Source organism: Miniopterus schreibersii, assembly GCF_964146895.1.
Source record: "Miniopterus schreibersii genome assembly, chromosome: 11".
Taxonomy (NCBI): Eukaryota; Metazoa; Chordata; class Mammalia; order Chiroptera; family Miniopteridae; genus Miniopterus; species Miniopterus schreibersii.
This window is the reverse complement of record NC_138111.1, coordinates 9,453,543-9,472,746: the sequence shown is the minus strand read 5'-3', so window position 1 is coordinate 9,472,746 and position 19,204 is coordinate 9,453,543. Positions and strand designations below refer to the sequence as shown.

At 51.2% G+C, this 19,204-nt stretch overlaps 2 protein-coding genes across 2 annotated transcripts in view; one reads left to right on the top strand and one right to left on the bottom strand.

Moving 5' to 3' along the window:
* The window catches only part of TTLL11 (tubulin tyrosine ligase like 11), a gene marked incomplete at its 5' end in the record, with an annotated part of 175,079 nt that overhangs the window by 7,851 nt on the left and 148,024 nt on the right, over window positions 1-19,204 (bottom strand). The window contains 1 exon segment of the mRNA XM_081150650.1: window positions 18,847-18,953. Coding sequence (XP_081006776.1) covers window positions 18,847-18,953 — 107 coding nt within the window.
* The window catches only part of ZFP37 (ZFP37 zinc finger protein), a 308,781-nt gene that overhangs the window by 239,973 nt on the left and 49,604 nt on the right, over window positions 1-19,204 (top strand). The gene's annotated exons all lie outside the window — the stretch shown is intronic.

Here is a 19,204-nt window from a genome sequence, read left to right as displayed (position 1 = left end):
CTACGTTTTCTGACTTTCTGTAGTAAACACGTATGCGATTTAAAAATATGCGATGGAAAATTCTAGAGGGTGGAAAGGGGCAATGCAAGGGCAGCTCCTTTTAATTATGAACCTTTGCTACCATTGAAATTTGAAGTTGTACACATGTTACTTTGAAAAAATACAATGTAAGCTTTCTGCATATATGTCCTACTTTGATATATATTAACTAATGTATATGTGGAAGACAGAAGATGAAGTAGATTGGAATGGACATCACTGACTCTCGTGTGAGTTAGATATGCTATCCCAGGTGCTCTGATCCTCGCTACAACTCCCATTGTGCAGATGAGAAAGCTGAGGCCCAGAGAGATGAACTAACTTGCCCTTAGGTCACTCATGCCCTGCTGATTTAGCACCTCATTCCTGAAAAGCCCTCCTAAGCATCCCTACCAAGGACACTCTGCAGGTAAGACCACAGCGGTGGAGGGCAGACAGGCTTCCACAGATACATGTGGAGCCTGCAGGAAACAGCAAAGTCAACGACTGGGGAGTCTGGGAGGGGTTAAGGGAATCGGCGAAGGCTTACGGGAAAGGGGGCATTTGAGTTGGGCCTTGAAGAACTGTCAGGGGTTTGGATGGGCAAGGACGAGCTGGGGGTTGTAGGCTGGGCTGGGAACAGGGAGGTGGTGGAGTCAAGAAGCAGGAGCATGGTCTGGGAGGAGCCCGGTGCTGCCGAGCTCTGCTGTGGGCAATCATGAACCTTCGGGGATGCGCAGAACAAGCTTTCTTCTCTGGAACCCAGGGCCCGCCCCTCCCCACCATCGTCATCTGCTCCGGCTGCCAAAACAAATGCCACAGCCTGAGTGGCTTAAGCAGCACAGATTTATTTTCTCACAGGTCTGGAGGCTGGAAGTCGGGGGTCCAGGTGCCCGCAGAGTTTAGCTCTGGTGAGATTTCTCTTCCTGACTTGCGGTCAGTGCCATCTCGCTGTGTCCTCGCACAGCAGAGAGGGTGAGCCAGCCCTCTGGTGTCTCTTCTTATATGGACACCAGTCCCATTGGATCAGGGCCCCACCCTTATGACCTTATTTAACCTCGATTACTTCCTTAGAGGCCCTGTCTCCAAATACAGTCACATCGGGGTTAGGGTTTCAACATATGGGTTGAGCAGGGACATAGTCCAGTCCACAGTACCCCGCCAGGCAGCCAGCACCTGGGGACACTCTCCTACCACAAACCATGTCCCTGAGACTGCCTGAGCCATTCAGGAGAAATATAAGAAATCCTACTCCCCTTCCCCGCTCCCCAGAGCCCCCCGGAAAAACCCCTCGCAGCTCAGATTAGAGTGAAAAAGCACCACTTTGGTAACATCGCTTTAGTGACCTGTTAGCAGTAAAAGTAATGAAAAGAAACAAATAATATTTACTGAGCCTTCATTAAGTGCAAGGCCCTGGGCTGAGTGTGGTTATTTAACTTAATTCCACAGAAACTGACGCAGGTAGGTGTGACCATCAAACCCATTTCCCATTAGACGCGCCACAGTCACCCACAGCTGATAGGCGGCTGACCCCAAGGACCTTTCTCGCAACTTCTCCGCTCCCCTGTGGCAGCCCCGGAGGAGTGTTAATTCGGTGCTGAGAAGGAAGAACCGCCACCGCCCTGCAGCGCAGGAGGGACGGCCCCGTCCATCCCTGTGGACTGTCAGCAACGGGGTGCAGCCAGCCCCGCGGTCTCTGCACGTGGCTGTCCCCACCTGCCTCCCCTGCCCGAAGATAAGCTATTGAGTATCTTTTGAAACTCCATTTGGGCTGACGGATGTCGCTGGAGAAAGCAGCCTTTGAAACGTTCCAGCTGTAGCCACACGCACGTCTCTCACCAGAGACGGCCACTTGGATGGGGGGTGCGGCCCCGACAGACGATGGCCTCATTGTGTCAGTCAGCTGGGCGAGGGCGGGCCCACAGGCCCCTTCTGGCTCCACTCCCAGGGAGGGGGCCCTGCACGCTCGGCTTAGTGAAAGCCCCGGTGGCTGCTCCCCGATAATCCTATCATCTATTCGGGGGTTTACGCGTGGGAACAAGAATAATACCTGCGTGTGCACAGCGCTTGCCAATTTATAAAGAATATCCGTTTCCTATCTGGTTCTCAGAGCAATGTTCGCAAGAAGTTACTGGAAGTGTTCCCCATTACAGCTGAGGAGCACAGACCCGGGGAGGCCAGGGGCCTGTGAGGTCCCCGGGTGGGCGAGGCGGCGCTGAAGCCCACGCCCGTCTCACGCCCAGACCCACGCCCCTCTCCTTCCCTCAGGCTCTTCCTCAGCACCCGACTTTCATGTATCCCCTGAGTCTACAGAGCACACTCCGTATGTGATATAATTAAATCATCGTGGGCCCCAGGTACTGCCCCGGGCTGAATGGGAGACGCTTCTTTTCCCCGGAACACGCCCGGGCTGCCTGCTAGCGCTTCCCGCCAAGGCCCTGGCGCACGGGGCCGGGGCCGCGCTTCCCAGCCCCTCTCCCCCAGCCCTTAAATCTCTCTCTCATTACTCACTCAGAAGGGATGTGCTGTCTCAGTGCCATCCTCAACGAGGAACTCTACAGCCTCCTGTTTGGAATCGTCGGGAGGAAATAAAGCTGAACGATCTTGACTAGAATTAGCTTAGTGATTCCTCTCCGAGCAGCGGAATGTCCCCCACAAGAGCGATCCGCCAAGGCTGCGTCAGCTCCGGGTGGTTAATCAGCAGGCTCCCATCCGCGCCCGCTCCCTGTCTGCTGCCGCAGGAGCACGGGCCCCCTCGACGTCACTAGGGTCGCTCCAGGCCTGGGCGGGCCGCTCGGAGGGCTCTGTCACAGGCCGTCCAACCTGGGCGTTTCCCGTGAGACGGCACTCGGGTGTGTGGAATGGCGACTAGCAGCCCGACGGGCTGGTCTGGGTCCCAACTCCGCTGCTTACTAGCTGCCCAGTCTTTAGCAAGTCGTTTTATCTCTTAAGGGCTCTGTTTCTTCATCTGTGAAGTGGGGACGGTCCTGTCTGCCCCTTGGGGCTTTTTCCAGGCCCCACCCAGGAAAGCCCAACACATGCTTCAAAATAGCAGTAGCGATGCCGCCCACCCGTCACCCCCACTCTGACTCTGCACTCTCCCCTCACGGTGACCTTGTGCCATCATGACACTGGTTTTATGCTTTGATGCAGGGAGCTGATTGCTTGTCTCCACACTAGACTGTCGTGAGGCCGGGGCCTTTGCCTCCATCTCCGGCTCTCACAGAGCGGGCTCTCAACAAGTGTTTGTGGGATGAATGAGCCCGCTGCCTGGGTCACAGGGAGGAAAGCCATGCGGGGACCTCAGGCCTTTCCGCCTGTGCACTGCGTGGCGTTGAGCCAGTCACCTCCCTCTCCTGGCCTCCCTTCTCCCTTCTGTAAAATGAGCGCAGGCGACTTCTCAGGATTCCAGGAGCACTGGGAGCGATGGCAGCTTTTGAACGTTTTAAAAATGGTAACATCTAAAATCACACACGACATATACTGAGGACGCTCTGCCTGCCAGGACTCATCTGGTGCATTTTCCCTGTTCATTTAATCTCGTGGCAACCTGAGCCGCCCAGCCTCTCGCCCGAGGTCACACTTCCCTAGCCCAAGGTCACACTGTGGGAGAGGGGTGAGGCTGGGATGCCCACCACTACTCCGCATGGCCTCTCCCCACACCAGGCAGAAACCGCCTCAAGGCTCATCTTTCAGGAGAAGAAAGGGAGAGCTCAGGAACAGAGGTCGCGTACACGCAGTCACTGTGTTTAAGCATTACAAGAACAAGTCACTGCCACCTTTGTTCTTGGCTAGATGGAAAAATTAATAAGGGTCAGAAAGGAACCAGAAATAGACTTTGCAGAAAAATCGTTACCCCCAGAAGCCCGAGGCACCCGAACAACAAACATAATCAAAGGCGAAGGCAGCTGTTCCAGCATTTCATTAGTTACAGGCCACACCGCTGGCCACCAGACTGCCCCAGAGGCCCAGCTCCAGTCCCACTCAGCGTCACCCAGTTCTACCATGGCACGGACACAGGTTCCTGGGCCATGGTCTGGGAGGACTGGTCACCACTTCCTGCAACTTCTTCATGCTATTCCAGACGTGTCTCATGGAATTAATGGCTCTGACGAATCTTCTGAGACTCAACTCTGACTCCTCAGCAAGTGGCCAAAATCTCTGGCTTGGAAAGGGCTTTGAAGATAACACAATCCAGGCCCTTACAGGATAACAACACTCGAACGAAATAACTGGAATGAATAAGCGCGGCTGATACACGGCACGTGCTTAGCATGCACCAGGCTCTGCGGCGAGCTCTTTCGGGCACCTCTCAGGTGGTCCACAAAACGCAATCTGGTGGCAGGTGCATTTATGGCCCCCCACCCCATTCCACACATTGGTCGTTTGCCTGTTTAATGACACAGCAAAACTTTGCTTTTGTCTTGGGTTTTCTGTTTGCCGGTTGGGCCTTGCAGGCTTCTGGGGTACAGAAAGGTAGAGAGAGACATTCACCTCGAGCCCCACAGACTGGAGGTGTGGTGGTGGGATTCGAACCCAGGCCCTATGAGGCTGCCCTCCCAGCATCAGGGTACTCGGAGAGGCAGGGAAGAAGCCGTAAGTCAGGAGCTAGCAGAACTGTTTCTAGCACTGTTTGTCTAGCTTCCCGCAGTTTCCCTGTGAGATCTGGAGCCGAGGCTGCCCTCTCTGACTCTGCAAACAATGGCCATCTAGCCCACACTTGGCCATCTCCAGTGTGGGTGCCCGTCACCTCCCCAGGAGGCCCCTGCTTGCTGTGTGCTCTCTGCCTCCGAGCTGACACGTGCAAAGCCTCCCCGCTGGCCCGCTTTCCCATAGAGCAAATCTACCTCTTCTTTCCCACAATGGCCTTGCTCTGGAGGATTTGTAAGGCGGCAGCCCAGGTGATTAATCCCACAAATGCTCGCTGACCGCCCATCGAGCAGATGCCAGGATGTGCAAGCCCTTGTGTGGAAGGGGAGGGGCCCCCAGGGAGGGGGGAGAGGGCTGTGGAAGGGGAGGGGAGTGTTAGAGTGCAAAGGGAGAAGCCCGGAGCTGTCTGGGAGCCGCGGGAAAGCTTAGAGGGCGCCTCAGGAAGGAGAGGTAGGTGGCCTGGAGGTAGTGCCGGGTGCCTCAGCTCATCAGTTTCTCCCCTGCTCCTGGATCGTGCCCAGCAGCCATCAGATACACCCTGGGTCTTGCATAGTGGAAGAGGCAGCCTCGACACGGCATCTGCTCCCTGATCAGCCAAATTTCCAAAAAAGATGCTGGCACACGCACTGTCTCCACAGCCTTCCTCTTGCTCACCTCACAAGGAGGGTGGGGGACGACACACATGACAGACGACACATGCATTCGCTACCTCTCCACCAGACCACTTTTGCCAAAAGACTGGGCCCTGTCCCTTCCTTTCCTCAGCTCGCTCTCCCTGCAGCATTTGTCAATGTATGTGGACGCCTCCCTTCTTGAAACACTCTTCCAGCTCCTCTGACACCCACTGTCCTGCTTTTCTTTGTATCTTTCTGGTAACTCCTGGCTCAGGCTCACCGGTCCTCTGCTGCTTCTCTCAGCTTTCCCTGGCTAGGCCCAGCTTCTCTTCCCTCTCTCCCTGTCCTTCATTCCCTAGGCTTTAAATATCATTGCCTCCAATCCTTACCTCCAGGCCAGACTGTTTTGTTTTATTTTGTTTTTGCCACTGGGATATCTCATTAGCATCTCAAAAAGCCCATTAGAAATAGATCTGCTGGTCTTCCCTTTCTAATCCTGCTTTCTCTTAAATCCAACCCATTTCAATAGACATCTCCACCCACCTCCTTGTTCAAGAATGAAGCCCCAGAGCCATCACTGAAACTCTTCCCCCAGCCTCCGAGTACTTTACGCCCCTGCTCTCCATCTCCACCATCACCACCCCACCCCACCCCCAGCCTGAGAGGCCGTCGCTCCTCTGGCTCCCTCACTGGTGTCCCCACTTCCCCTCCTGCCCACTTCCAGCACAGCACCCAGAAGGATCTTTTAGAAGCAGGACTCAAGCCTCGGATTCTCCAGCGTTAAGCTGCCCTACAACATTTAGAACACAATCCACATTCCCTAGCCTGCTCTGAGCCTGTTTCTGCAGCGCCCCAATTCCAGTACAGCCCCCTTTCCTGTGTGCCCCCCTTTCATTTCCGAGAAGCCGCTGCATACTTTCCCAGCAGAGGGCTCTTGTCACTGGCCCGTCCCTCTGCTGGAACACACTTTCCCTGGGTCTTCACTGGGCTTGCACATAGATCCCAGCTCCAATGTCACTCTTACTGACAGGTCTCCCTGACCTGCCTAATATAAATTAGGTCTTCTCTGCTATTCCTAAAAACTGAGTTACTTTATTTCATAGAACTCATCACAACATTTATTTTTGTGTTTCTGTGGTTAATGTCTGTCTCTCTCTGCTCCCAGCCTGTCAGGGGTGTGAGGCCTGGGTGTCCCATTGGTCACTGCACATGCCAATCACTACTATAGTGCCTGCCACATGATAGGCGCTCTCTGAACATCAGTTGACCAACTGAATGAAATTGATAGGCGGGGCACATGGCACCCACTAGGTGTTGAATGTCAATTCTCTCCCCCTTCCCTGCTTGGGTCATTGATGGGTTTTGTGAGCATGCCTTCAGCAGCCACTTAGGGTAGAGAGAACCCAGGCTTTGTATCACAGATGCCCAAGTTCAAATCCAGGATCCGCTAGGGGACCTTGGCTCATTTTGGGAACCTCAGGAAATGAGAGAGATTTCAATGAGAAAACATAGATGGAAGAGGCCTACCTGGTGTCTGGCACCTGGAAGATACCCTGTAAATGTGACCTTTCTTCACTGTATTTGAGTCATCAGAGGGCTAAGCCTGGCAGATAAACAGTCTGCTGCTGGGGGGCAGAGCTCAGAATCTCTGTCCACTGTGGCTCTTCTTTGTTTCCCAAATAGTCAACCTGGGGATAGTTAGACACCCTAACTCACCCACCCCCAACTCACCCATCCTAACTCACCCACCCTAACTCACCCATGCTTCCCTGCTCCTTATGCTTGCCTCCAGTAAACTCGCTGGGCCTTCTGGAATTTACAGGAGACCTGAGTCAGAAGCCTTGGGGCTGGGGGTCCCCACACTCCAAGAGGGCTGAGTCCTGTCCTCAAGGAGAGACCCTTTTGAGGAGCTCTGAGGAACGGGCCTGTCACTTGGAAAGGTGACAGGGAGGCAGATCAGTGTCAAAAATAAGACAGAGAAGTGGGTTTCAACTTGACTCACATTAAGGATGTCACTTCAGAGTAAAATGAGAGAGAAGAGAAATGCTCTTTTATGTGGGAGTTTATTTTTGTCACTTTGTCAGCGAGAAATTGCAGCCCCGAGGGCACTGAAGCTGCACAGAATTACCCAAAACATTAACATGCAAATTGCCTTCTTTAGAGAAGGTAATTTTATTAGTGCAGGAAAATGTTTTTTTCACTATACTCATGTTCAGGAGCAGGGCTGTCTGGGGGCCAGGTGGGGCCACCACAAATGGAGAGTTAAAGAGTCCCGAGCTTGGTTAGGATTCTATTACCTCCTGCACTTGGAACCACACGTGGCACACACTATAGTGTCACTGCTGGTTACTACGGGTGCACCAAGTGCAGAGGGCAGGTGACTTGTTCAAGATCATACAGCATCTATGGCAGAAGAGGCAGAGCTGAGGTCGTGCGACCTGTGTCTCAGTTAACCAGGTGAGCAACAGGGAACCCTTAGGGGTCCAGGAAATAGACACTCTGAGAATAAGAAGCCTGATGAGATCCCATCCATCTCTTCACTCACTCACTCACTCACTCACTCACTCACTCACTCTCTCACTCACTCACTCACTCACTCACTCTCTCACTCACTCACTCACTCACTCACTCTCTCACTCACTCACTCACTCACTCACTCTCTCACTCACTCACTCACTCACTCACTCACTCACTCACTCACTCTCTCACTCACTCTCTCACTCACTCACTCACTCACTCACTCACTCACTCACTCACTCACGCACGCATTTGGTCAATAAAGCTTTCACGACGCTAGGTAGGCCCTGGGCCCCAGACATGAATCAGGCACGAGCACCGAGGTGCGGAGGGGGTGCGGACTTCTGCAAACACCTGTGATCCAGCAGGGGTGCCAAGATCTGACAGCGCAGAAGAGGGCATGGCTGGCTGTCAGGAAGGCAGGAAGAGGGGCCTGCGAGCTTCACAAAGGAGGTCGCATGTGTGGGCGCTGTCCGGTCAGTGAAGACAGGGAAAGGCATTGCGGGCAGGGAGATGGGCACGAGCAGAGGCACAAACAGCCGCGTGCTGGCCTGGCCCAGAGCAGCCCCATGGCTGCTGCCCAGGGTGCATGGGAGGAGCGCTGGGTGGGGCTGGGGGCTGGGGCTGCAGGGGTGGAGGGGAGGCCGGCCAGGCCAGTCTCAAGGGCTGAAGAGCTCAGATTGTATTCTGTAGGTGACAAGCAGACCCTGCAGGGCCTGTTCAGAACAGATCCACGTTCCCTTGAGACTTCCGGAGGGACGGGTGCCCAGACCCTGGAGTGCCAAAGTGCCAGCAGGCGGCAGGAGGCTGTGCTTACACAAGGCCTGCTCCTCCCTCCCAGGCGTGGTCCGTGGGGACGTGTGGGTGGAGACGCCCACCTGCTACCGAGAAGAGAGCACCCAGTCACGTAAGGCCTCACTGAGCAGTTCGGGTGCGCTCTTTTCCCGCAGGCGGCCATCCTGTGCCCTGAGCTGGGTGGCGGCTGCATTGTTTGACTGGGTGGGGCACAGGGAACTGCTCCCACAGCTCTGGGGGCTGTCCTTTAGGGAAGCCAAGGGAAAATGTGGCCATTTCAACACCGAGCTATTTTGAGATCCTGAAGGCGCCCACTCTATCCCAGGGTTTCTCAATCTCAACCCCTTTCAGACTTGAGGGCAAATGATTCTTTGTTGTGGGGTCTGCCCTGTGCACTACAGGATGTTTAGCAGCATCCCTGGCCTCTACCCACTAGATCCCAATAGCAACCTCCTTCCCCACTGCGACAACCCAAAATGTCTCCGCACGTGGCCAAATGTCTCTGGGGATGGGGTTGGGGCAAAATTGTCCCCAGCTGAGGACTACTGGTTTATCTAGACATCAGGGAACACACAGAGGTCAAGGACACCTAATCACTGGCAATCTCTCAAGTCTTCCAGTGGTTTGCAGGGCACCCCAAGGGCATGACCCTGCCTTCTCTCTTCTCCATGGGGCAAAGGATGGGCATAGTATAGGCTTCATCACAAACTCACACACTGACTCTCTCAGAAAGAAATGTGTAACTTCCTAGAAAGATCTAGGAAACAGAGCGGGGGGGGGGGGGTAGAAAGCTGATGGACAGCAGGCACTTCTTCCACTAACTAGCCAGGGCTTGAGTCCCTCATCTGTGAGTCATGGGCATTGGAATAGATGATCTCTAAGGCCTTTCTGGCTTTAAACACTACGATTCTATGGCAGTAAGATGAACACACATTGGAGAATGCTACCAGTGACTACTGGAGTTGACCCCATGTGAGAGATGGTGAACTATGGGCTGGGTAAGGCTCTGTCTTGGCTAAATTGACCATTCACTTGACTAGAGACAGAGAGCTGATCGGATGGCTTATGAGGTTCCTCCTTCACTCACAGGTTAAATGACTAAGCCAAGATTTCACCAGGAATTTCATGGAAAATCTCGGAAAGGGCCTGTACAGGAAACACTTCTGGAGTCCTTGTGATTGGTGCAGCTCCTCACAGGCCATTAGAATTTAAAGACAAAGAATTCTGGATCAGAAACACTCTGAAAGTCACAGTCTAGGGACTGAAGCCCACTAAGAACCTGTGGTTTAACTACAAGGTTACAGAGTGCTTTCTCTCCCCAACACTCTACCACCATATCAACAAGGCTTCAATGTAACAACAGTGGGTTACAGCTGAATGCGCTGCATGAAAAAGACTCTGTTTATGAAGGAGTTTTTAGGGAAACCCAAAGGCAACTCAGAGGGAAAATAAACCAAGGAAACAAAAGCCTCTGGCACCCATGGCTGCAGCAAACATTAAGCACAGCCCAACTTCGAGCCAGGTTAACATAAAGTCTCATATTAAAAGCCCAATTACCTTAGTTTCTAGTTAGTACCAGATACATCAGGTCCAGCTTTCAACAAAAAATTACAAGGCCTGCTAAAAGGCAAGAATAAACATGGCGTGAAGAGACAAAGCAAGCGTCAGAACTGGACTCAGATATGACACAGATGTTTGAGTATTACTTGATGGGGAATTCAAAATAAGATAATTAATATGTGAAGGGCTCTAATGGAGAAAGTAGGCGGTATTCAAGAACTGATGCATAATGTGAGGAAAGAGATTGAAATGCTAAGAAAGAATAAAAAGCAAAGCCTAGAAATAAAAACACCGTAACAGAAATGAAGAATGCCCACAATGGACTTGCCAGTAGACTGACATGGCCAAAGAAAGAATCAGTGAGCCCAAAGATATGTCAACAGAAACATCACAAACTGAACTGCAAAGAGAAAAAAAAAATGCAAAAAAGGAGAATATCCAGGAACAGTGGGGCAGTTATAAAAGGTGTACTATACTCATAATGGGAATACCAGAAGGACAAGAAAGGAGAAGTGTTATGTGAAGTAATAATGGCTGAGAAGTTTCCAAAATTAATGACAGACCCCAGAAAAGAAATAAATGAAGGCAAAATAAAATCTCCTAATTTCTCTTGTTCTTCATTGATCTACTAGATTACTGTTCAAAGTAAAAATAGCAACAATGTATTGGGTGATGATAATATTTTAGGAGTAAGTGAAATGAATGCTAGCAATGTTGTTGGAACAGGAGAGAACAAATGGGAATGTTCTGACATAAGGTACCTGCACTGTCTGTGAAATGGCACAGTGTTACTTGAAAATAGTCTTATTAGCTGGAAAAGTGCACTGTAAACTCAAGGACAACAACTGCATTTTTAAAAAAGAAATAAAATTGATATGTTAAAGGAAGAGAAAAATGAAATCATATAAAATGCTCGGTTAAAACCAGAGGTGGCAGTAAGGAAGGGAAGATTAAACACACACATACACAAAACAATACACAAGTGCAACAAATAGAAAACAGTTGTAAACATGGTAGATATTAACCCAACTATATCTTTAAATGTGAATGGTTTAAATATATCAATTAAAAGACAGAAATTGTTCTTTAATTGGAATGGATAAAACAAAACAAAATCCAACTATATGTTGTTTATAGGAAACCCACTTTAAACATAGACGTAGATTAAAAAGTAAAGAGATGGAGAAAGACAGATCATGCTAACATCAGCCAAGAAGAAGGTTGGAGTTGCTCTATTAATTTCAGACAAAGCAGACTGCAAAACAAGGAAAATTATCTGGGATAAAGGTGGGCATTATATAATAATCAAAGTTCAATTCTCTGAGAAGACATAACAACCTTTATGACAATGTATATAGCTAAAAAGAGAGTGTCAAAATATGTGAGGTAAAACTGATAGAACTGCAAGGGAAAACAGAGAAATGCACTATCATAGTTGGCGATTTCAACACCCCTCTATCAGTAATTGGCAGATCCAGCAGGCAGAAAACTGGTAAGGAGATAGTTGAAGTGAACGGCACCATCAATCAACTGGATCTAATTGACATTTCTAAAACACTTCATCCAATAAGAGCAGAATATACGTGAAACATTCACAAGACAGACTACATTCTGGGCCACAAAACACACCTTAACAAATTTAAAAGAATAAAAGTCATACAAAGTTTGTTCTCTGATCACAATGGAATGAAACTGGAGCTCAATAACAGAAAAAGAGCTGGAAAGTCCCAAAGTATTTGGAGGTTAAATAGCACATGTCTAAACAACATGTGGGTCAAAAAATAAGTCTCAAGAGAAATCTTAAAATATTTTGAACTAAATAAATACGAAAATAGAACTTACTGAATTTTGTGGGATTCAGGGAAAGCAGTGTTTAGAGGGAAATTTATAGCATTGAATGCATATATTAGACAAGATAAAATATCGAAAATCAACAATCCAAGCTTCCACCTTTGGAAACTAGAAAAAGAAGAGCAAATTAAATCCAAAGTAGGCAGAAGAAAAGAAATAATAAAAATTATAGTATAAATCAATGACATTAAAAACAGGAACTCAATAGAGAAAATTAATTAAACCGAAAGATGGGTCTCTGAAAAGATCAATAAAATTGATAACTTCTAGCCAGGCAACCCAAGAAATAAAGAGAGAAGATTATTAGACTACTAATTAGTAATTTAAAATTACTAACATCAGAAATGAAAGAGAGATCATCCCTACTGATCCCATGGACATTAAAAGGGTAATAAAGGAAAATTATGAATAGCACACTGCTCACAAATTTGGTAACTTAGGTGAAACAGACCAATTTTTTGAAAGATGCAGTTTACGAAAACTCACACAAGGAGAAACAGATGATCTAAATAGGCTCATGTATCTATTAAAGAAATTGAATTAACAATTAATAACCAGAGTATAAAAGCAGAGGGGGATACATCCTAACTCATTTCATGAGGCCAGCGTACCTTAACACCAGAGCCAGATAATGGCATTTCTAGAAATGAAAACTACAGACCAATATGTCTTGTAAACATAGATGCAAAACCAGTAAACAATATGTTAGCAAACTGAATCCAACAATGTATAAGAAGAATTCTACACCATGACCAGTGGGATTTATTCTAGGCATGCAAAGCTGCTTCAACATTTAAAAGTCAAATGATGTAATCTTTCTCAACAACATGCTGAAGAAAAAAAATCATATGTCCATGTCAATAGAAGTAGGAAAAGCATTTGACAAAACCCAACAGCTAATCATGATTTAAAAAAACTAACAAACCAAACAACAACAAAAAGCCTCTCAGCAAACTAGGATTAGAGGGGAACTCCTCCACTTGAAAAAAATATATATATATACAACACACTACACACCTGTTAGATTGGCCAAATAAAAAAGCTGACAATACTAAATGCTGACAGGATGTGGAGCAACAGGAACTCTCACTGATTCCTAGTGGGAATGTGAAATGGTAAGGCCACTTTGAAGATTGGCAATTTCTTAAAATCTTAAACATAGTTTTAACATACAATCCAGCAATTGCGTTTCTAGGTATTTGTCCACTTGTGTTGAAAACTTATGTTCACAAAAACCCTACAAACTAATGTTTACAGCAGCTTTATTCATAATTGCCCAAAACCAGAAACAATCAAGATGTCCTTTAGTAGGTGAATGGATTAACAAACTGCAGCACATCCATCTGATGGACTCCTGTTCAGAGACACCAAACGCAGCTCTGCCCAACCCTTAGGGATGCCTCAGTTGCTGAATTGAGCTCTTGGGCTGGCCTGGGATGTTTTGGGATTGGCATGGTCCTTCCACCTTTAGGAGCTTGTGACTGTTGTCACTTCCCAAGGCAGCACAGGACCGGGGTTCAGGACCCGGTTCCTGCTCTGTCTCCGACTCCCTCTTCACCCCTCTGAGCCTTGGTTTCCTCCTCCCTAAATGGAGTCCTGAAAATAAGACCGAGCTCACTGGGAGTAAGAACTGGAAAACTATTTTGTAATCTGTAAACCATACACACGTCAGGAACGACGCTGGTGGTTAAAACAGAGGAAAAAAGAGCTCCTGTTTACTTCCTTACTAAATCCTTACAAGAAGGCAAGGTTGATGTCACCCGTCCTGTTTTAAGAGGAACTGCAGCTCCCAGAGCTGAAGCGCCCCCGCTTGGGGCTCCCAGACGGAGACACGTGGCATCGAACCAGCCCGGCTGCCTCTGCGGCTCATGCTTTTCCCAGGACGCTCCATGCTGCTGCTGCTGTTCCGCCAAGACCTGGGGAGAGTGAGCAGCAAGGCCGAGAACAGGGACCACCGCATAAAAAACCATTCCGCCGTTTTCCTTTTGTGTCCCTTTTTGGGTCCTGAGGCCAGACAATGGGCGGGGCTCCTGGTCCCTGCACCCTGGAGGTGACGGAGAGGATGACGAAGAACAGGCGCTGGCCTGACAAGGGGCGGCGGGTGTGAACACAGGGCTCCTGGCGGCCGCCACCAAGGGGACATGCAATTACAGAAAGCTACAGGCCCCGAAGAGCGGTGTCTGCGAGGGACAGGGAGCTGGCGTTTCTCTCAGCTCACTTGCTCTTATTAAAATATTCTGACGCCGACTCTTTTGCAAGCGTGTAGGGCACACATCCAGGGAGGCCCATCTGACTCGGGGGTGATTGCAAGGCTGGAGAAGTTGCTTGTGCCAGACACATCGAGCAAGGTGCCGCGTGCAACCTGCCTCGTTCTCCGCGGCCCCCGTGTTCCAGAGGGAGGGGGCGTCCATGTATATGCATAAGCGGGGCTGCGCTAAACATGCCAAGTAAAAATACTTTCAAATATTTCAGTACCTCATTAACCAAATACATTTCAGTGGGGCTCATTCCAGCTGATGAAAATACAGGAGGCAGGCGATCTGAAGTCCGAGGAAATTCGGGGCGAGAGAGAGAAAGGAATACGATCATACACCCGCAGGATCAGCTGACTGGCAGGTCTGACCCCTCCTCCGTTGGACTTGTGTTTGCTGTGCACCTACTGTGTGCCAGGCGGGAATAGCTCTGCTTCATGGAGGTTAGTCCAGCTTAAGGGAAAGATGCCACACTCGCATTCGTGTTTAATCGGCGCTGTGATCTGCGTGGTCGAGGAGTAGGGCTGGAGGCTGTGGGAGCCGTGGGAAGGGGGGCTGCCCAGCTGGAGAGCTGAGGAAGGCTCCTCGAGGAGACGGCCTGGGCAGTGTGTGCAGGGGGCGGGGGTGTCCCGCACAGCAGAGTGCCCGCGATGGAGAACCTCCACGGTGGCCGGCCACCTGGCTGGAGCAAGTGTGGGTGGGGTTAGTGCCGGGTTGTGAATGGGAAGGGGTCTAGTCCACGAGGCCCCCACTCGCTCGGGTGCTCTCCCTGGGCTGGAGTCGTGAGACCAGCGACCGCAGGCCGCTGATGGTGGGGTCTAAGTTGAGAGGTAATGCAGAGGGAGGGCTGGAGGCCGCCACGGCCATCCTAGGGCTGCCAGCGAGTGCCCACCGTGTGAGAGGACATACAGAGGCATGGCAAAGGCTGGTCTTCGGAGACCAAGGCAGGGCAGACGTGAAGGAGACTGGTCCTGCCGTCCGGGCTCGCGGCCCCGAGGCCTCCGTGCTGCATGTCCTGCTGCCATCCCAGCCCTCTGGGGCCTCTCAGTCCCCACTGCCCCCACTTTCCTTGAGCTGGACCCCGGGGTTCCTCTTCCCAGGAAACAGTGAGGCACAGGACAAAGGGGCAGTCAGGTGCCAGGCCAAGGCGGGTGAGGGCAGCCTCGGAGGGAGAGGCGAGGAGGGCTGGGCACGCTGTCAGCACGGAGGGAATGTTTGTTACCACCTGGCCCATCCCTGTCCCGGCTGTGAGCGGTTGAGGCAGGCACTTCTTCCCGTCTGTGCCCAGCACCTGAGCGCGCCTGGCGTGAGCCGGTGCCCAGGATGCCTTTCCTGAGAGGGGCGCAGTGAGAGTAACGTAAGCAACAGCAGCCGCCCGCTCACGAGCGTTCCCTGCGGCAGGCCGCTCCGCGTGCTCCCGCGCCGTCTCACTTCATCCGTATTAACGATCTCTCGAGGTGGCGCCGTGATCATCTCCACTTTACAGAGGAGGAGCATGAGGCTCAGAGGAAGGCACGCAACGTGCAGAGGCTGCCCGGGGAGCAAGCCATCGAGCTCAGATGCCAAGGCAGGTTTGGCTGGGCCCAGAGCCCCGGGCTTTGGCTACATTGCCAGTCAAACCAAGGCAGCCCCAGGAAGGAGGGCACGGAGCTCAGGCCTTCAAGCAATGGAAGAAATATTTATTTTGGCCGAAGGGTCTGTAGCGTGTATCAGACATTAAACCATGTCACGGTTAGATTTCCCCCCGGAGACAAGGGTGTGTGCGTGTGTGCGCTCATACGTGCTGTGCACGCCTACACGTGTGCGACCCATGCTCGCACGGGTGGAGGAGGGTGGGAAAAACTCTCCAGCCCATTTGTTCTTGCTTTGCAATTATATTTCCCTTGGTTACTGGGAGAGACCTTCAGCTTATATCTTAAAACAGCAAAACATCTGGCTGTGCAACGAACACAGCTCTTGGGGGTCAGAAGCCCCGAGATGCTGGTCGTGTGCTTCATGCCCAGGTGCCAGGCTCGAATGTCCCCTTCGCAGGTGATATTTGTCCCTCAAAGATGACACCAGGGAACCTCCTTCTATGGCCCAGTCTCGATGCTGCTCTCGTCTCACCACGGAGAAGCGAGGTTTCGCTCCGGGAGGAGCTGAGAGCAGAGTAGCAGTGACGAGAAGCAGCTCGTGGGCGCAGTTTACATGCAGTAACTTCATCTTCACCCACAAACTCGTTTCTTCACTTGGTGCCGGGCAACCAGAGGGCGGCCACGCCCCGGCTTTGCGGATAACCCCTCATTTGGATTCCTGTGGTCTGCTGAGGTGGGAGAAAGGCCTGGAAGATCCCAGCCTGGGATTCGCTTGTCAGAATGGGCTAAAAATAAGTCTTTTTCTCGTCTCTTTAGCTTGGTCAGCAGACCCCAGAAAGCTGGCAGACCCCAAAAAACCTCACCAAGCCCGTACTGTGGACGGCCCCCGTGGATCCCGCGTACAGGGAGCAATTTGAGAGGCAAAGCAAACAGGAAGAGCTACCCAGAATTAACAATGGGCCAGATGGTCGTGCTAGATTGAAGCAGTAAAACATGATAAATAGCTTCCTGTGGCAACTCCTGATCAATTTCAATATTTAATAATTCCACTGCCACCCCACCCCCTCATCTGGCCCCCTCCACGAGATCCTGCCATGACTCCCTGCATTCAACTCACAGAGCGAACACTTCTTTACTTTCTGAAGGCGTCAGCAAAAGCTGTCTGCTCAACTGTCACATGAGCGCTCTGGGCCTCGAGATGATAATTAATCTGCCCAGCCCTCCATCTCCGTGCCCTGCCACTCTGGTTGCCAGGGAAGGTTGTGAGGAAGCGCCCACTGCGGAGATGCAAGGGAACACTCACCTTGTGGATTCAATGAGTGTGGCTGTTCCCTGAGTTCTGCTTTTGAATTAAAGCAAGGCTGGGGGCTGGGTGGTCATCTTACTCCAGGACCAGTTAGTAGGACAAAGCAACCAAGAAGTGTACGGTGGCAGCTTGGGGTGAGAGCCTCACCCCCCAGCCGTGCCTCTGAGCCTCAGTTTCCTTCTCTGCACAATGGGGATAACCACGCCTGCCTCAAGGAGGGTTCTAACCAGTGCTACACATGTAAAGAGCCTGGCAGAGGGCTTGGCACATAAGAAATGCCCAAGATGGGCAGCCGAGAGCATCATTATCAACTGTGAAGCGGATCAGCAAATGTGGCCTGAGGGCCGAGCCTGCAGGAAGGGCCTGCTGGTCCCTGCGGTCAGGAGACTGTGGCCCAGGGCAGACCACAGGTGTGCACAGGATCTGCAGGGACACCCCGCTGTCAGATGGCCCACCCCAGGGTTCTCCCCAAGTGGTGCCTACTAATAAGGCTAGCTGCCTGTACTGCATGGAGGGCTCCAGAGGCTTTCACACCCACTGACACAGGAGACCTCGGGCACCCTGGAGAGGAGGCGTCGTTGGCACCATTTACAGGTGAGGAAATGGGGATTAGGAGGTGAAATGGCTTTTCAAGTTTATGGCCTAGAAAAGGCATAGTCAACTCCAACCTGGATCTCCCACACCCGACTTCATGTCTTCTCCGCCAAAGCACGGTGGGGGTGGGGAGTTGCTCCCAGGTGCCCCCCACTCTGTGAGTGGTCGGAGCTGCCAGGTGACCTGAGCTGCAGCTTACTCATTGTGAAATGAGGCCGGTGATACCTACTTCATGGGGACATTTAATGAGGGAATATGCATGAAAGTACTTTGTAATTTCGTGAGGAGCCATAGAAATGTGAAGCATGGTTATTACGACTTTGTAGAAATATACCCTTTACGAGCAAAAAGATCAGAAGTTCATCGGCCTAACAGTGGATCCTTCTAACTGATGCCTTGATGCCACATAACCTGGAGGATCGGGAGCAAACTTCTGTGTGGCCTTCAAGGCTCAGCAGCTCCTGCAATCCCATCTCCACCCCTTCTCCCCTCCCTTCTCACTCCAGCCCACCTAAGCCACCTGGGGTTCCCTGAGCCTTTCAGGGGTGTCGATGCCTAGACCAAGCGGCACCCCTGCTGGAGGCGGGTCTGTCCTACCCTGTTCAACAGCTGATTGAATCCCCAGTTCTCCAGGCCGTCTTCTGAGGGAGTCCCTTGATTAGGAGTGCCTCCTTAGGGTGCCCCAAGAGCCTCCCTGGGTGCCCCAAGGGCCTCTCTGCCTTTCCTCCCACAGCACACATCCCACGGCACTAGCATTGTGTTCTCATCTGCCTCCCACTTGTCAGGGAGCTTTTTCAGGGCCTGGCCCAGCATGTGCTCGGCGAGAGTGTGTGGAGGGAGGAACGAATGAACGGATAACCGAGTATTTCCAGTATGAATGGAATTAAAGCCTTAAGCAAAAACAAGGGATTCTAATGGGGGAATTAGAATCTGGGTGGGCACAGCCTTGTAGCAAACAGTGCCCCTGAGCTCAAATTCAGTTTAATCCCTCAAGCTGATGGAATAACTTTCTTCTTTCCCCTACCTTGACCCCAAAAGAGAAGGAACAGGAAATGTACCACCGGCCCACCCCTGTCTGAACCCCCGAGGGCATGGTGGGGGCCAGCGCCAGGTACCTGATTCCCGCTGGTCCAGGGTCATGGAGTTCCACCTCCTCGTGATGTCGATGTAGAGGATGTCCACGGCGGCCATGGACAGGCTGCTGCTGCTCAGCTTGCAATTCCTGCCAAAGACAGGGAGGGACATGTCACTGCTGCACCGGACCTGTCTCGTCCGTCTTGCTTCCTTGCCTTTGCCCAGGCTGTGTTCCCTGCCTGACAGGCTCTCCCTCTGTGTCTGGAACTATTGAAGGCTGCATGGCTGGGGATGGTGGGAGAGAAGACTGAGAATGTAAACTGAGGTTAGAGCATGGGGGTTCCTGGAATTTGGCTAATTGGAGTTTTAATGGGCTGCAAAGAGCAAGGACTTCAGGAA